The 16,728-nt window shown below is 42.3% G+C and overlaps 1 protein-coding gene across 3 annotated transcripts in view; it reads left to right on the top strand.

Moving 5' to 3' along the window:
• The first annotated feature begins 8,168 nt into the window (after positions 1-8,168).
• Positions 8,169-16,728, top strand: part of SLC44A1 (solute carrier family 44 member 1) — a 71,947-nt gene continuing 63,387 nt past the window's right edge. Inside the window, exon 1 of one of the 3 annotated variants that reach the window (XM_072359110.1) lies at positions 8,169-8,425. In XM_072359110.1, coding sequence (XP_072215211.1) covers positions 8,399-8,425 — 27 coding nt within the window. In that variant the 5' untranslated portion in view covers positions 8,169-8,398. The remainder of the gene's footprint in view (positions 8,426-16,728) is intronic. The other 2 variants (XM_072359112.1, XM_072359111.1) reach the window with 2 other exon arrangements.

The following is a 16,728-nucleotide window of genomic DNA, read 5'->3' as shown; positions in this document are numbered from 1 at the left end:
ACAGTGTATACAATTAACTTGCTTTTCAAATTTTTTATTTTATCATTTTAAAGATAGACTTGAATGTTACAGAACAACTGAGTTTCTTCAGACAATCAGTCACTACAGACAATGAGACCAGAGCCTTGAAAACCCATTCTACATAAGAAGAAAAAGAAATTCATGCAAAAATCAGTGAGAAGCCCTTTGTATTTTCTTTCAGTGTCACCACCAGCTTCAGTATGTACACTGACAACTGCACTATGGATCTGTATTAGTCTGAGTCCTGTGACAGTTCCATCCCTCTATTCACCTTACTGATGTAACTCATCCCTAAAGTTTCAAAATATCACTTTTAAGGACTCAAGTATAGGCTACCTGTCAGTATTATCATCTTCATCGGTGTCCGTTCACTTATAGTATATGAATAAGCATTTGTGTCAAAGGTGAGACTTAAGGTGAAAGTCTTAAGCTTTCACCTGAGCTGAACACAAATTCTGAACATGATGCAGACATCCTTCAGAGTCAATAATCCAAAACAGTGGCATAGACTCATAGAATGAAGGAATGGTTTGGATTGGAAGGAACCTTAAGGACCACCTAGTTTCAACCTCCTTGCCCACTAGATCAGATTGCCTGAAGCCCCCTCCAACCTGATATTGAACTCGTGCAGAGAGGAGGCATCCACAAACTAGGAACTTCTGTTTGGCCAATGATTTAGCTAACATAAGGGCCATCACAGCTTAAGACAGTCTCTGGACAGTGATTTCTCTGCTTCTCTCCTCTCACGGAAAATACCACTCAGTAATCCAACTGCATGTTAAATATTGTCACATCTCCTTTCTTGTCTTACTTTGAGAAAAAGGTGAATATTCCCTGATGAATGCTTCCTTGCATGGCATTAGTGATTGCAGAGTGGAGCAGTACCTTCCTGAACACCATCTTCTCTAAGAAAACAAAGACGAGTTCTTTTAGCATTGGTTTTGTTTTGTCTGTTTTGTTTGTTTTATGCAATGACTTTTCCCCAGATTTACAGCAGCAGCTTTACACGAGATTTGTAGCAGTCAGTGCTCCATCTGTAGCCTTGCATTCCCAGTGTGAAAGCCATAATTCACCCAGAATGAAATGACAGGAGCTCATAATGGCTAATCATGTATTGTGATTATACTGCCTCTACTGGAAGAATTGCTCTTGGCTTTCTATGTCTCCTTTGGGCAATGCAAAACTTTCTCAGAAAGCTGAGACAAATAATACTCTTCTGGTTGCTAATGTGACATCAGTTGAACACCTCTTCTCTCCCTCAGGCATCAGCACTATCTTGGAACATGAAAAGTGGGTTTCTCAGCGGTTTGGATGCTGGATACAGAACATTCAGTTGCAAATTGCCAGCATGATTCCAGCTCACATTGGTGATGATATAAATGTCTGACAGAAGTTTTGCTTGCATAAAATGATCTGCTCTTATAGTAGATTCTCATGCACAGGTATCCAACATCAGAAAAAAATAAAAGTTTTAAATGATGCAAAAACAATGCAGAATGACAGAACCATACAGAATGACAGAATTGTAGAGGTTAGAAGGGACCTCTGGATATCACCCTCTGATAAAGCAGGTTCCCTATGGTAGGCTGCACAGCAAAGTGTGCATACAGGTCTTGAATATCTCCAGAGAAGGAGACTCTACAGTCTCTCTGAGCAGCCTGTTCTAGTGTTCCATCACTCACACTAAAAGAAGATCCTGAATCCTAGGATACCACTGGCATTCTTGGCCACACTGCTGGCTCATAGCCAACCTGCTGCACATCTGGATCTTGAATCATGAGAACAGCTTTCCCATATTGTGAGAATAGCCTTTTCCTATAATGTGAATGGATACAAGCTAAAGGACAAGATGCCTGCGTATAGGTAAGCTCAAGAAGATAATGCAGAGTCCACAAAAAAATGATAGGAAAGAAAAACAGATACCTCATTGTTGAAGATAGGACAGTGAAATAGATGCCTCAGCTCAACACAGCACCAGTACAAGCTGGTCCGGGCTACCCCCTTCTTCCTGTTAAAAGGTTGAAAGTTCACAGCAAGGTAAACTACAAGTTATTCCAGCCCCTTTCCAGGTATAGAGGTGAGGCTGACTGGCCGGTAGTTGCCCAAATCCTCCTTCTCAACCTCCTTAAAAACACCGGCTATCCTCCAGTCTTCAGGCATCTCTTCCACTCTCCAAGACCTTCCAAAGATGACAGAAAGCAGCTAAGCAGTCACTTCTGCCAGCTCAGCACACGTGGGTATATCCAATCAGGGCCCATGGATTTGTACGTGTTGACTTTGGCTAGATATTGTCTGATCAGATCCTCCTCAACCAGGGGGAAGCCATCCTTCCTTCAGACTCTTTCACTCACCTCCAGGGTCTGGGCTTCCCAAGGAGAAGTCTCAGTAGTGGAGACTGAAGCAAAGAAAACATCTGGTAACTCCACCCTCTTAGCGCTTCCTGCTACCAACACATCTATCTCGTTAAGCAGCAGATCCAGATTTCCCCTAGTCTTCCTTTTGCTGTTGACTTACTTAAAGATGCCTTTCTTGTTATCCTTGACCTCCCCTGCCAGATTTAATTCCAAGCAGGCATATTTAATATATAATTCCTCACTGCATTCTTGTAGTTCCTGACATCATTCCGATATTGTTCTCAAGTAGACAGACATTTTTTCCCTACTTTTCATGGACATTCTTCTTCCTTTTATGTTTATCCACGAGCTCCCTGCTCATCCATGCGTGTGTCCTGCCTCTTTCACTATTTTTTTTACTCTTAGAGATGCACCAATCTTGAGCTTGGAAGAAGTGATGCTTAATTGTCAGTTTCTCATGGGCCCCTTTACTTTCCAAAACTGCAGCCCAAGGGGTACCTCTAAGTAAGTCCTTTGAAAGGTCACAGTTTTAATAAAGGATATATAATCTACTTTAATTACAGTATCAGTGGACTACTACAGACATAAAGCAAATGCTTAAAAGGTACTTTGCCAACACACTCCTTGAACTTTTTACAGGCATCAATGGCCAGGACCTTTGCTGTACACTTCTATCCTCACAAAGGTGTTACTAGACTAGGAAGTTTCAATTCAGAATGGGGGATGGAAGTTTCATCCGGATTCACACAGAAAGTTTTCTCCTTCTCTGTCCTTGGAGTCTCCAGCTCTCAAACAGAAACAAATCTAAGCTGATCAATTTATGGGGCTACAGAAAAAGTAGAATCACAGCAGGTTTTCTAAGTTTACCAGTAACTTCACTGCATAACCTGTTCCTCTGTGGTTAGGAAGTCACCAATAAGAAAATCTTAGCTTTAACTTGAGAACTGTTTCATTGCGCAGTACACAACTTCTCTTGGTAAGAGATGAAAAATTCTGCAAGAATCCTTCCATTCTAACTGCATAGCAGGAATACTCAAATGCTTTTGCCATGATTGAGTAAAACTCTTAACTAACAGTGCCTTCAGTGTAAATACTAGAATTTTTAAGATACAGTTTCAGTTTTGTGCTCTCTAACTGGTATCCCGTGTGACTGATGCAACAGATGCCATAATTCCCCAGCAGTAAGCAACTGTAAAAAAATGTTTAACATTTCAGGAAGACAATCAGGTTATATAAAATAATGCACCCTCAAGATACTGAGTAGATCAACGGGCTTTACCACCACATTGCTCAGAGCCATACCATTTGCAGTGTGTTTACTGGAACACCTTCTCACGTTGCTATCTCATTACTGTTCTGAAATAGCAGAATCAGTCTTACATCCTGCACTGACTGGCACACATGAAGAAATGTTTGTTCACAGAGCAAAATATGAAGGGAATATATAACTCTATATTTAAAAGGACTAAAAAAAGAAAAAGCAGAACAAGAACTACTGAAGCTAGGAGCACACAAGTCACACAGGATAGGATTGTTAAAAATACAGAGCGGTTGCCAAGCATTCATGGGTGCAAAGTTATTAGTGGGTGGAAAAGGTCAGCATAATGGTAACAAGTTGAACTTGTCTTTTAGAAGAGGGAGGGGAGCACAGACTCTAATAACACCCTGTATAGGAGAATTCAATTTTTAGTCTGCATGATGCAACTTTTTATTAACAGCAAGGCTTGATCTGGATTTCCTTTTGATTAAGCAGGCAGCCCAGTACTGGGGCTTGTCTGAAAATTCTGTCTCCACATTCTTATTTAGAGATATACACAAAAAATCTGAATTTTATCTACAGATATTTTAAAGGCATTTTTCCCATTAATTTGGAATAGAAGCTAGAGATGGTTCTTTACCTTTGGCAAGTCCTTAGGTCTTTAAATCTTGCCCAAGGTCAAGATCCTACACCTGGTGAGAAAAGATAAATATCGTCATGGAATATGTGCTTCCTGGAATGTTTCCTTATCTTCTATTTTGTCCCTCCTATATTTCCTAGAGCAGAAGCAGTCTGGATATAAGCTACAATTTACTTAGGTACCAAAGGCATTCTGTCATTTTAAGGCCTTCTTTGTGTTGCTGTCACTCTTTCTCTGTATCAGATGAGACTTCAGAATTTCTAACCTGCCATTCTGAGACAAGACATTAAATAAAAATTCATATGAAGTTCAGCCTTCCTGGCTGAAGGGAGGAGGGCAGATTCAAATCTGTTATATAAGCCTAAATTTTTATTAACTCTAAATCTGGGCAGTTAGATTTAGATTCTAACAGCTTGTGATATAAAGATGCCTTAAAGCAAATTATAATCAGCTTCAAAAATAAATCCATAAAGCATGATTCAAAGTATCTACTTAAGCATATGCTTAAGGTTCAACTTTTGCATTACTAAATTAAGATTCAGCTATTTTGCTTTCTGTCCCCTCAAGTTTGTCCCTGAAATACTAATATGAATGTACATAAAAACAAGTGCAAACAGGAATAAGAAAGAACTTTTAAACTCTTTATCTTCTTTCTGTGACTAGCCCAAAAAAGTGCTGCTCAACTAACAAAGAGCAGACATCTACTGCTGCCTCTATTACTGACTGTCAAAAATGCAACTAATTTCCTCAGGGCTGAGGCACAGATAAGGGCAATTACTCCGAGGATTGCTTTTAGAGCTTACTTTTGACCAATTGCTTTCTGCAGTTGTCACATTCTTATTCTAGATCCCAATTACCTATGAGACAGCTGGTATGTCTTTACAAGCTTTTCCAGAAGTTCTCCTCCACACTGAAGCTCCAGAATTATTTAATCACTTCAAAACTACCCCTCCCTCTACACAGCTGCACAGAGATTTTGACTGTTGGCAAGAAAGAGTCTATAAATGTGGAGATCATGTTTTAACCCACTGCTATCTTCTGATAATTATGCTGAATCTACGAAGTGTCTAATTAAAAAGCAGAGGCAGTATTAAATACTGATGACAACACTTTGATGAAACATGATGACTACTTTTAAAGTCTCCTAAACAAACTAACACCTATAACACAGGTATCACGTTGCTGTTTCTGAAGGAAGAGAGAAAGACAAAGGCTGAGACAAAGGTCAATTTTACAAACAGCAAAAGTGACTAATGTGTCCAAAGTCGTGCAGTCATTGACTAGGAGTTTATTACTGTCTATTCTGTGCTGATCATAAAGGAAACATGCCACCTAAAGCATGAGAGTTCAACCTTTTGGCTTGCATGGGCCACACTGAGTGGATGAAGAGGAACTGTCTTGGGCCACACACATGTAGGTTGCTCCAAAAGTAATGACTCTTGTTTATTTCTTAAGAAATGATAATGAAGAGCACAATAACTGATTGAGCAAATTCTTACCTACAAAACAGTTTCTCCACACAGTCACCACCATTAGCTATGCATTTTCACCAGCAATGAACAAGAGCCCGCATGCCATAGTCATAAACATTCACACCAACAGAAGTGACCCACTGTCACTTCTGCCACTGCTGAGATGCACCCACTGCCTTGTGCTTACATCCACTGTTTGATCTCCATAAATGTTCACCAAGAGTTGATGAATGTCAGCGGGTATGATTTTTTCTACATGGAGGAATTCAGTGACACACCTTTGCTTAATACATCTTAGTACATTCCAGTGTCAGATGCTGTTCTGTCAGACTACCCTTCTGTGCCATCTGTCACATGGAATGGAAGTTGGAGGGAAGGTTCAGCCTCTGCTGCCATAACACCAACATCTAGCTCTGATGTTGTGGGCCAAAGTCATAAAATAGGAGGCACTGATTTCGCAGAAGCCCTTGTTAAATATATAGTTAAAGTATATAAAGCAACAAAACTTTTTTTTTTTTTTGGTCTGTATTTTTTTAATTAAAGTATACGCAAATGATAGTAACAAAAACATAAAACTAGTGGGATACATTACCTTGTTTTTGTGAAACTAAGGCAGCAGGCTGGTTCAGTGGCAGTGGCTGAAGTTCTCAGTGAGCTCTCAGGCTGTACAGTTGAGATTTTTGATTAAATCTCACTTTTCCTGTACGTCATCCTTGACTATTCTTCACAAGTGTGCATGCTACCAAAAAGCAGTGATACAAATAAGGAGTGACTGTGAAGTGAGGGACATTTCTCTCTGTTAGGAGAGGTCTTAAAAAGCCTTGAGATGAAAAATATAAAATGTCCTTGCAAAATAAACTGAAATTTCGGAATTACAAAGGAAGGATAGGTGGTCCCTGCAAAATAAGATAAAGCTGAGAAGAAGAGATTTTGGTCACAAGGATCTGGTTAAACAAGCATATATTGTGAACTCTTACCGGCTTGACAAGATAAAGAGGACAGTTAATTGTGCACCAGTGTTTGATTGGTGCTGAGGGGCCAAGGTGGGCCACTCAGAAGGGAAGAGATGTCACCATGATGGTACAGGGGCAGGGGGCAGCTGCATTCTAAGCTGCGCTGGGCCTCATGAAGGCTGTGGTTAGACATGTCTGTAAGCACTCCTGCAAAATACCTCATTGAAGGTCACACTTTCAAATACTATAGAGATATCTGGATAGAATCAGGTGGAACAATAAAAAATGGTGGCAATGTGTACAAGTGGTAAAAAGACATTTTAACCCACGAGCAAGGAAATATGAAAATTGTGAAGGCAATGTTGTTTGCCATTAAAGTGAGAAGAGCTAAAAATGATGTATGATTCACAATTCACCCACACACCAGTTTTAGTTCTATTTTGGAAATCTGCTTAACTAGTCTCCTTTGCTAGTCACAGGCCCTCCTTTGCTTCATTCTGCCTGTCAAAGGATCACTTTAAACTTGAATCAATATGGCGTTATTTCTAATCGCGTGTATTTCATTATGTCGGTGGGATTGTACTGACCTTCAAATAAAACAGCTGGGCCACACAACCTTACCCCAAAAGGGGCTGTGAGCTTCCAAGAACTCTCCTTTGTTCTGAGAAGAGTTGTTGCCTTTGCTGCTATTAGTGGCTACGAGATGCAGCCTCACCATTAGTGAGCTCAGAGGCTCTGAGGCATCTGTTTCTGATGACTGCTATACCAATGTGGTCCTGCCTACACTTGGAGCCTGAACTTCTACGCTGTGCACACACCAGATACCACCCTGACGTAGCTGATGAGCAACACAAAGCAACTTCTGTGCAGCCACTGAGGCAGACACCTCAAAATAGCAATCCTTGAGTCTGTCTCTGGGAAGGTTGCAAAACTTGCCCAAGCCAGCCACAAAAATATACGGCAATCAACCCCTAATGCAGGGATACGGGCACCTCATCCACAATCACCCCAGGCCACCATGTCACGTGACTGGACACACAGCTGCGACTAAAATAAGAGCTGCCGAACGGGATAAACTGCACTGAAGGCATTTCAAGGCACAGGCCCGCGCGCTTCTCACAGTGCCTCCCAACAGGGAGCAGACACACCGCGGGGCCGCGCAGGGACCTCCCTCGGCTCTCAGAGAGCCTATCTGCAGCTCCCACGCCATCCGGCCTGCCGCGGGGCATCCCGCGCTGCCACCCCGCTTGGGAGCCAGTCAGAGAAGGGAGGGCGCCCTGGACCCGCTCCAACCCTGCCGCCGTCCCGCTGTCGCCTAGGCAACAAGGCGAACGGGCAAAAGAGATTGCGCCAACGGAAGCGACCCGCCGCGCGGGGCGGGGCGGAAGCGGAGGCGGTGCCGGCCGGTGTCGCAGGTACCCCCAGCGCTGCAGTGCCCTGGCCCCGCCCTCGCAGCTCGCCCCGCCCTCAAGCCCCGCCCCGCCGCCAGGCCCCGCCCCTCGACCGCGGCCGCCGCCGCCGGGGAGGCTGCGGGGGAGCCGTGGCGGAGCCGCTGACGGAGCTGAGCTCTCTTGACAGGGCCCGGCACTGCCCCGCGCCGCCTCGCCCGTCGCCGCCGCCACCGCCCCGGGGCGGGCCGTCGCGGCGGGTGGATGCCCAGCGCCTAGCGGGCACCGCCGGGGTGGGGACGCACGGACGCCATGGGCTGCTGCAGCTCCGCCGCGCAGGTGAGCGCCCCGCGCCCTGCTCTGCCCCTCCGCCGCTCCCCCGCGTCTCCGGCCCCGCAGCTCCGCCTTGGTGGCTCCCCGCCGCACGCCGTGTGCCCTTTTCCCCCGGGGCCCCTCCCGTCCTCGCCCAGCCCTTGCCCCCTGCCCTGCCCCGCTCTGGGCCCGGCTGCTCCCGCTGCCCTTCCCGGTGCCTGGGGCTGTCCTCGGCTCGCCTCCCCCACCCCCGAACCGCTCTCCCTCTCCTTTGCCCGGTCCCTCCACTCGTGTGGCCTTGCTCCCCCCGGAACTTCACGCTGTTTGCTCGGCCTCCTTCCCGAGGCTGTGGATCGTGACTAACGCCGCGACAGTGCCGCGCCTGCCCGCCCGTAAATGTTGGCTCCCTTGGGTTGCGGTGGCCGGATCCAGCTTCTAGCAGGCTGCTTCTGTAGGAAAGTCCATCTCTGCCGTCCCGGATGACTCATCACAGAGATGAGTTTTTTTAAGTCAGCCGTTCAGTTAGTGTTCTTTTTTATTACTATTTTTATTTTATTTTATTTTTTTAATAATAAGGATTCTGTCCTTCCCACGCAAAGCGCTGCAGAGAGCTGTCCAGTTGCAGTAGGGAGCAACATCCCTTCCATATGACAAATTTTGCTGCAAAGAGGAAGGCAGCGAGCTTTGTGTGGAACGTGGGGAAATGGTCTGGAGTTGTAGAGAACGTTGTTTTCCACGAATGCTAGAGGAGGTGTTCAGATCATGAGGCTACTGCAGCAGGCTGCTGCCAGGGAGTCTGTGGTTTGAAGTCTGCTGAAACTGTGCTGGATAAACATCTGCCAGGAGTGGCTTAGGCGAGGCTGATACGGACTTTGAGCACTGAGCAAGGCAGATGTTTTGAAGTGATGTTTTGAAGTCCTTTCCAACCTTATTTTCTGTGATCTGTATCAAAATCTGTTTTTATAAGTGTTTCATACCCCACTCCTAGGTGTTCCTTGAGAATTTGAATTGCTTGTTCCATTTATGTTCTCTTAAAAGAAAAAGCAGGCTTGTTTGTGGGTTGTGTTAGACCAACAGCAGGAAGAAACAGAAGATTGGATGTTTTAAGTTCACAGATTCCAAGTAACCAATTTTATTTATTTATTATGAAATTTGCCTTTCCGTGATAGATCTCATGATACAGATGATATGCTGCTGAAACTCTCATTTGCTTTCCTTGTGTGTGGCAAGATGTGGCACGGTAATTGAGCTTAGCATCCCATCTACGTAACTGAGCTACAGAGAATGGTTGATTATTTAATTCCCTAACCAAGAGCAATTGTGCATCTCCTCAGGAAACCCGAATCAAAGGCTAGTTGTTGAATATTTTATCAGCAACAGTTTTGTCTGGCATATTGTTTGCAAAAACCTTTCTACCAACAGTGCAGCTCTGCGTTTACAGCCTATCGTCTGTCATCTCTTTCATTAGCAGTAGATGTTGGCTTCCTCTACCCCTGCCTTTATGCCTTCCCCTCCCTTATTTCCTCCAAAGCTTTCCTTGAGCACGGTTCCATCAGATGTTCCTTCGTGTTGCCTCACATCTTGTTTCTCCCTGTTCAGCTTCATCTTAGGCTTTGACAGTCTTTCTTATCATGACTCCTCATCCTCATTCCTTATGACTTTATCAAGTTCATTTCTCCTTAAGTTTATTCTCTAGCTCCCCAGCTTGTTTGATCCTCATCTGCTAATCCTCATTCTTGCTTTTGAGAGAGGCGATTACTTGTATTTTGGCTTTGCCAGCCATTTTCTTGTCTAGTTCTGCATCTCCAAGTCCCTTCTCACGACTGCCACCTCCTCATCTCATTTATGTTACTGCATCTACCTGTGACTGGCTGTTGAACCAGACACATTTCTTTAGTGACTTTTCCCTACGTCTTATTTCATGTTCTATTGCTTTTTTTTTTTCCCTCCTCAGTGCATTTCCTGGTTCCTTTGCTTTGCAGGCTGTTAGGAGTGCTGCCCTAGGCTTTTTCCTGTTTCTCTTTCCCTACAGAATCTAAAGGTTCTGCCCTATCCCTGCAAAAAATCTGATTCAAATTGACATGTTTACCTTTTCTCTGCACTGAGCCTACTACTTTCAGTGATGGATCCCCATGTTTGTTGTCTGCTTTTCCTGCCTTTCTTTGCTTAGCCTAATCCTAAAGTCCCATACATTCTGTTTTATCTCCAAATGTCTGGGTTTGGTTTCTTTTTTTTTGTTTGTTTGTTTTTTACCTTTTTCTGGGCATCTTATTCCCTCCCAGATCTTACTGAGTTACTTTCCTCCATTTGTAGAACTGACTGTCAGTTTCAGTCTGCATTTCTTCTTTTCCAAACTCCTGGAACAGGAAATCAAAATCTAAATTGTGGGACATTCTCTCCTCTTCCTTCATACCAAGCTCTTCCAGTATTTTTTATGTACTTGGCTGAAATTTGCCTCATTAAGCTCTCTGCACGCTCCTGGCCAAGCGGCAAGGTTTCCCCTGCTTCCTTACCCTCCTGTTGTTACTCTTTTGCCCACTCTCTGGCTGTTATTTCCTTTTCCCTTCCACTGTCTACACTTTTACTTCCTTTTGATAGTTGTTTTTCCCCGTTTCATTAACTTTCTCCTATTTTAACCATTTTTTTTTTTCAAATTTGAACTGTGAAGAGTGACGTCAGCTTAAACTTGGCAGAACCATACCAGGCTTTCTTCCTGGTACAGTCACCGTTTGCTGTTGGTGCAGTGCCATCTTAACTGTTGAGGTGCTTCAATCTGGAAAACTTTGGGCTTTTTTTCCTCTTTAAATCAGTCTTCCGTGCATCAACAATGTTCTTTCACTTCTGATATACAGTCTTTTCTGATCTGCATTTGCTCTTTATTGCCACAGCTGAAGCTCTTGTTGTTCCTTCTCACTGTTATGGCTGTCGTGGTCTCTGGTTCTTTAGGTGCTCATGCTATTCTGTACTTGTGTGTACTTTGCTGTAAATTTTTGTGTTTACTTGGCTCTTTTCATTTTGAACTGTGAGCCTTTTGACCAAACCTTATGTAATGTCAGCTACACTTTCCAACTGTGTACTATTAATTGATTTGGATCCTCTTAATGCTTCAGTTTCTTTGAATTGTGGTTGTAAGGCAGAGGTGCAGTGACTTATTTGAGATAAAAATCGTGTAAAGGGTGGAAAAAAGTCCCACTTTTATGTATCTGTTGCCTTGCAGTGCTGTTGCATTGTCAGTACCTTCATGCTGTTTCAGCTAGGTCCTCCCTCACTGTGTTTTCATCACTAGTTTTCCAAGGTGCTTCTGTCTGAGTGCATCTCTTTCATCATAGATCTGCTGCGCAAGAAACTTTGACAATATTTTAATATTTTTTTTCCCTCATTACATTCTGTTGTTCGTATCCTTTGGAAGCGAGCTTTCTGAATTTTAGTAGTGCTGAAGCTCTGGGTAGATAGAATAGTCAAGTTCCTCATCAAACATTTGGTTTCATATATTTAAAAAAAAAAAAGACTTTGCGGTTGTGTAGCAACACTCTCTGTTCTTTCCATTATTCCTCAGTGATGTTTTCTTTCTCATTGTACTAGTCCATGATAAATTGAATTTGCAGGAGTTACTGTAAGAGTTCATCACTTCTGTCTTATCATAACTGACAGTCTCTGCTGTAGAGCTGTTTGACTGAAGTAATCCATACAGGTGGTGGCGGATTGTTTTGTTTGTTGTTGTTTTTGGTTTTGTGTGTTTTGTTTGTGTAGGCAAGCAAACTTTCATTACAGTTTAATTCTGATTGCTCCAGCAGTCTGGTTTATAGCAAAGTTTGCATTGCTGTATATGGGGATACAGAATTTTGGGGTTTGTGAAAGGGTACAAGCTGTGAGACAAAGTGTATTTTCTTAAACTGCTTTTTCTTGGATTAGCTCCAATATTCTTTCTCCTTTCCTGGTCATCTGCGGATATACTGAAGAGTCTGAGTGTAGTTAATGGGTACGTGGTTTGGCATTCTGTTGTAGGATCAGATCAACTTACTGGGGCCTCAGTGTTTGTGCTTGGCCAGGAAAATAACTCAGTGTGTGTGTATGTATGTATGTATGTATGTATGTGTTAATTCTCACAGACTTAACTTCAGACCTTGCTGGAAACTGTAGGGATGAGTGGGCTAAATAGAGCATGTGTTTTAGTAGTGGACTTGTTTTTTGCAAGACCAGGAGAACATTCCATTATAAAAGGAGAAGACACATCATCCATTAACCTTCACAAAGGTCAAAGCATCAAAGAATAAATTCGGAATTCATAGCTTTTAAAATATTTTCATAGTTCTGGTGAAACGTAAGTCTCTTGTGAGCTCTTATGGTCAACATATGTCATTCATCGCACATCAGCTTCAATTGCTAGAGGTTCTTGGCTGTCAGATTTCTAAATAAAAGGGGCATCAAACCATGCCTGCTTCATTGTGCTAATGAGGATGATTGTGGAAGAAAAAGAACTGGTTAACAGTGTTTATGGTTAAAACTAGAATGAGATGTGAATTCTTCCAGCTGTTACAGCATTTATTTTCTTTCTCAGCACCTTGGCTCTAGATGAAGCCTCTGGCAAGCAGATAAAGAATGAATGATGAAGCATACAAGTAGGATTCAGAAACAGTGCTTTTCAGTCAGGCATCTCATGGAGCTGTTTACTGTTTTGTTTTCTCCTGTATTTCTGGTCTGTGAACTCCATTCTCTCCCCGTGAAGCATTTGGGTATACATTCTACAAATGCTGTCACAAGCAGCTGCACAACCTGTGCAGATGATTCCTTTTGATCTTTTCATAGAAGGAAATACTTTAACTACAGAGCTACTTGTAAATACTCCTTTTCAAATCCATTGAGTTTTTTGCAGAGATCTAGCTGCTTCTGAAGTGTAGACTGTCTTTAAGTTATGTCAGATCTTAAAACTTGTAAGTAGTGCATTATTTCCTTTGTTAGATTGATAACTCTGACTGGCTTTAATTTTTTTAGCACTTTTGAAGCTGAACACTTGGATTAAGAGCAAGTGTAGAATGTTACAACATTACAAGATAATTTTTCCGTAAAGAGAGAACGATTTCAGGAAAGAGTAATTATCTGACTATGTTAATAGTGAATGCTAAGTTAAAAGCTTATGGTAGTTTAACTGGCATCTGGATTGCTGTCAGCTGTCAAACTTTCAGGTTGGTAGTCATAAGGGGTGTATTCAGGATCATGCCACTGAGTACTTGCTTTTCCTGATTGGCAGTGTTTGCGGTTATGTGGGTGAAGTTCTCAATGTCTTGATGCTCTTAGTTCTGAAGGGAGCTTTTCATTAACTTTGCGTGCATTTTTCTCCTTCAGGCTAATTATAATTATTGTTCATTTGAACTTCAGTTGTTTCGCTTGTGAAAATTGGAACTGATGAATCAACTTCACAGAAGCTGTTTAATTTTTGTGTTTGGATCTTTTTCACTTAAAGAATATGGGCAGTTGTGTAAATCCTACAGTTTGCTTCTAAAAGCCAGTGAAGCAAAGTGTTGTCAGATTACTTCTACCCACTGGCTGAACTGATTGCAAATTTGTACCTATATTTGATGAAACTATTTGGAGAGTTTGTTTATGCATAAATTGCAGGGAGCAAGTTTATGTTGGTGAATAGGCTTTCTAGTCACTTTAACAGGTTCAGGAAGTGAATGAATTTCATTGCATTTAATAGCCTCTTATCCTTGGGCCACATCTCTGTCCCTTTTTAAAAACTGGTTTACATAAGTATTTGTAATGGGGAATAAAACTGTACAGTTGTTTAAAAACAGATTGAAGAATGTTTGAAGAAGAAATAAGAGTTTATATTCAGAGTCTTCCACTTTCAAGTCCGTCTTCACCGTTCTTTAATTTATTTTCTCTTGTTTTACTAACACCCACCATGCAATGTTCTGCAAGAATAGGAGATGCCTGCACCAAGTATGAAAGTTGACGTTCTGACATATGTTTAAAATGATAGTTTCTAGCTGTAGCGGTTTGAGCCAGTAATACCACTGGAATGAAGTGGAGCATAATGACAAAGGGAATGTGGTGACTTATGCATGGCATCCTCTCTTAATAAATATGATGTAATTAAGCAGCTGTTTACAGCACATATGAACTCTGGCCTGGATTTTTATTTATTTATTTATTTATTTATTTATGAAGCCACTGTTGCTGCTCTCCGGATGAATTATTTGACTGAGAAAGAGAAGTCCAAATATTATTTTTAGATCTGTAGAAACTAAACAGGAAACTCATTAAAGTGTTTTGCACAAGGCTGGAATTGTTAGAACTTGGGAATTCCTTATCAGGCTCCCCCTAGTTTGCTATGAAAACTGCAAAATAATTGCTTACATACGAGGAAGTGTGTTTATGTGATGAAGAAAATACCTGACGCATTATTTGCCTTTTTATTCTCCTTCCACTCTTTTTTTCCATATATGAAGTAGAGCCTTCTTAATGTTGGTTCTTATTAGTCTAATGCGCTTTAGATGTCCTCAGTCACTGGGGGCAGTCCTCAGGCTGCCCTCTTATTGTAATCCTGTGGGTTTCAATCCTGTTCTGGAACCTGTAAGTCAGGGTTTTTTACTGAAGAATGTATGTAAGCTCAGTGTTTTTCTACAATCTGTGCTGATGATGACCTTTTAAGTATGGTTGAATATTTCTAATGGATTCACAGTTTCTGTTGTAGCTCTCTTTCTGCTTTCGTATGTCATGATACAGAATAATCTAGGTGACTAATGTGTATATGCAAGAGTTAGTTGCTTGTGTTTAGCGTAGAGTCACAATTTTTTGTTACAGGACTATTTGTGTTAGCACATGCCAGTATGACTCTCTAAGCTTGCAGACCTCTTTGTCAAGTAGGTCTTTGCATTCAAAAGGTATGAAGCTACAGGCTTGGGGTGGAGTGGCTGGAAGACTGTGGAGAGGAAATGGACCTGGGGGTATTGATTGGTGCTTGGCTGAACACCTGAACACCAGCCGACAGTGTGCTGGAGTGGCCGGGAAGGCCAACGGCATCCTGGCTTGCATCAGAAACAGTGTTGCCAGCGGGAGCTGAGAGGTGATTGTCCCCCTATACTCGGCACTGGTGAGGCTGCATCTTGAGTACTCTGTCCAGTTTTGGGCTCCTCACTGCAAGAAAGACATTGAGCCCCTGGAGTGTGTTCAAAGCAGGGTAACAAAGCTGGTGAGGGGTCACAGGCCATATGAGGAGAGGCTGAAGGAGCTGGGATTGTTCAGCCTGGAGAAAAGGAGGCTCAGGGGAGACCTCATTGCTCTCTCTATATATATATTCCTGAAGGGAGGTTGTAGTGAGCTGGGGGTCAGCCTCTTCCCTCGAGTCATTAGTGATAGGACCAGAGGGAATGGTTTCAAGCTGCGGCAGGGGAGATTCAGGCTGGTGTTAGGAAGTATTACTTCTGAGAAAGGGTGGTCAGTCACTGGAATGGACTGCCCAGGGAGGTGGTGCAGTCAACGACCCTGGGGGTGTTCATGGAACAACTGGATGTTGTGTTGAGGGACATGGTTTAGTGGGAGCTATTGGTAATAGGTGATCAGTTGGCTGGATGATCTTTTAGGTCTTTTCCAACTTTGGTGATTCTGTGATTCTATAAGCTCTTCTGCAGGGATTGTAAATACTGTAATAATAATTTAAACAACAACAACAAAAAACAGGTCATGAACTCTTAAAAGAGTTGTGTTGAATTTGGTCTTCAATTACAGCTTCAGATGCTTTAGAAAGGAGAAAAAGTTCTTTTAGAGCAAATTGCTTACAACAGAGAGTGAGTTCAGAGAAACAGGGGCAGCATTTTCTTTGGAATGTCCTTACTTTCCCATGGAGACCACACATTTGGAGGTTCTGCTGAGGGTTTCTTCTGCTGATGCCATGCTGTGACAAAGCTAACTTATTTGGAAGCTAAGCACATGCTGTAGTTGTACAATGTTTTACTATTCCAAAGTTTTAAAAAATAGATAACAGTTTGATACTTGCAGTCTCAAGAGTAAAATCTGAGAATCTATTCAATAGGTCAATGGACAAATAAAAAAAAAATGCATGTGGATGAACTAACGCGGTGTGAAATATCTTTAAAATGAACTTTCTCTTTTGGCGTAATTACTTTTTATTGATCATAAAGCCCCATGGAAATACCAAATATGCACTGAAGTGTGTATTTTAATTACCTGAAAAATATTACTGTGATATTTTTGAAATGTCCTGACTTACTGCTGCTTTCAAATATGTACTTCACTATTTTTCTTGAAGAGAAGAAACAAGAACAAAATGCTTTGGGATTTAAAAACTGAGTTTTTGTCTCTAGATG

Source organism: Excalfactoria chinensis, chromosome Z (assembly GCF_039878825.1).
Source record: "Excalfactoria chinensis isolate bCotChi1 chromosome Z, bCotChi1.hap2, whole genome shotgun sequence".
NCBI classification, from domain to species: Eukaryota; Metazoa; Chordata; class Aves; order Galliformes; family Phasianidae; genus Excalfactoria; species Excalfactoria chinensis.
The sequence above is the reverse complement of the archived record's forward strand: the minus strand, read 5'-3'. Positions and strand labels throughout refer to the sequence as shown.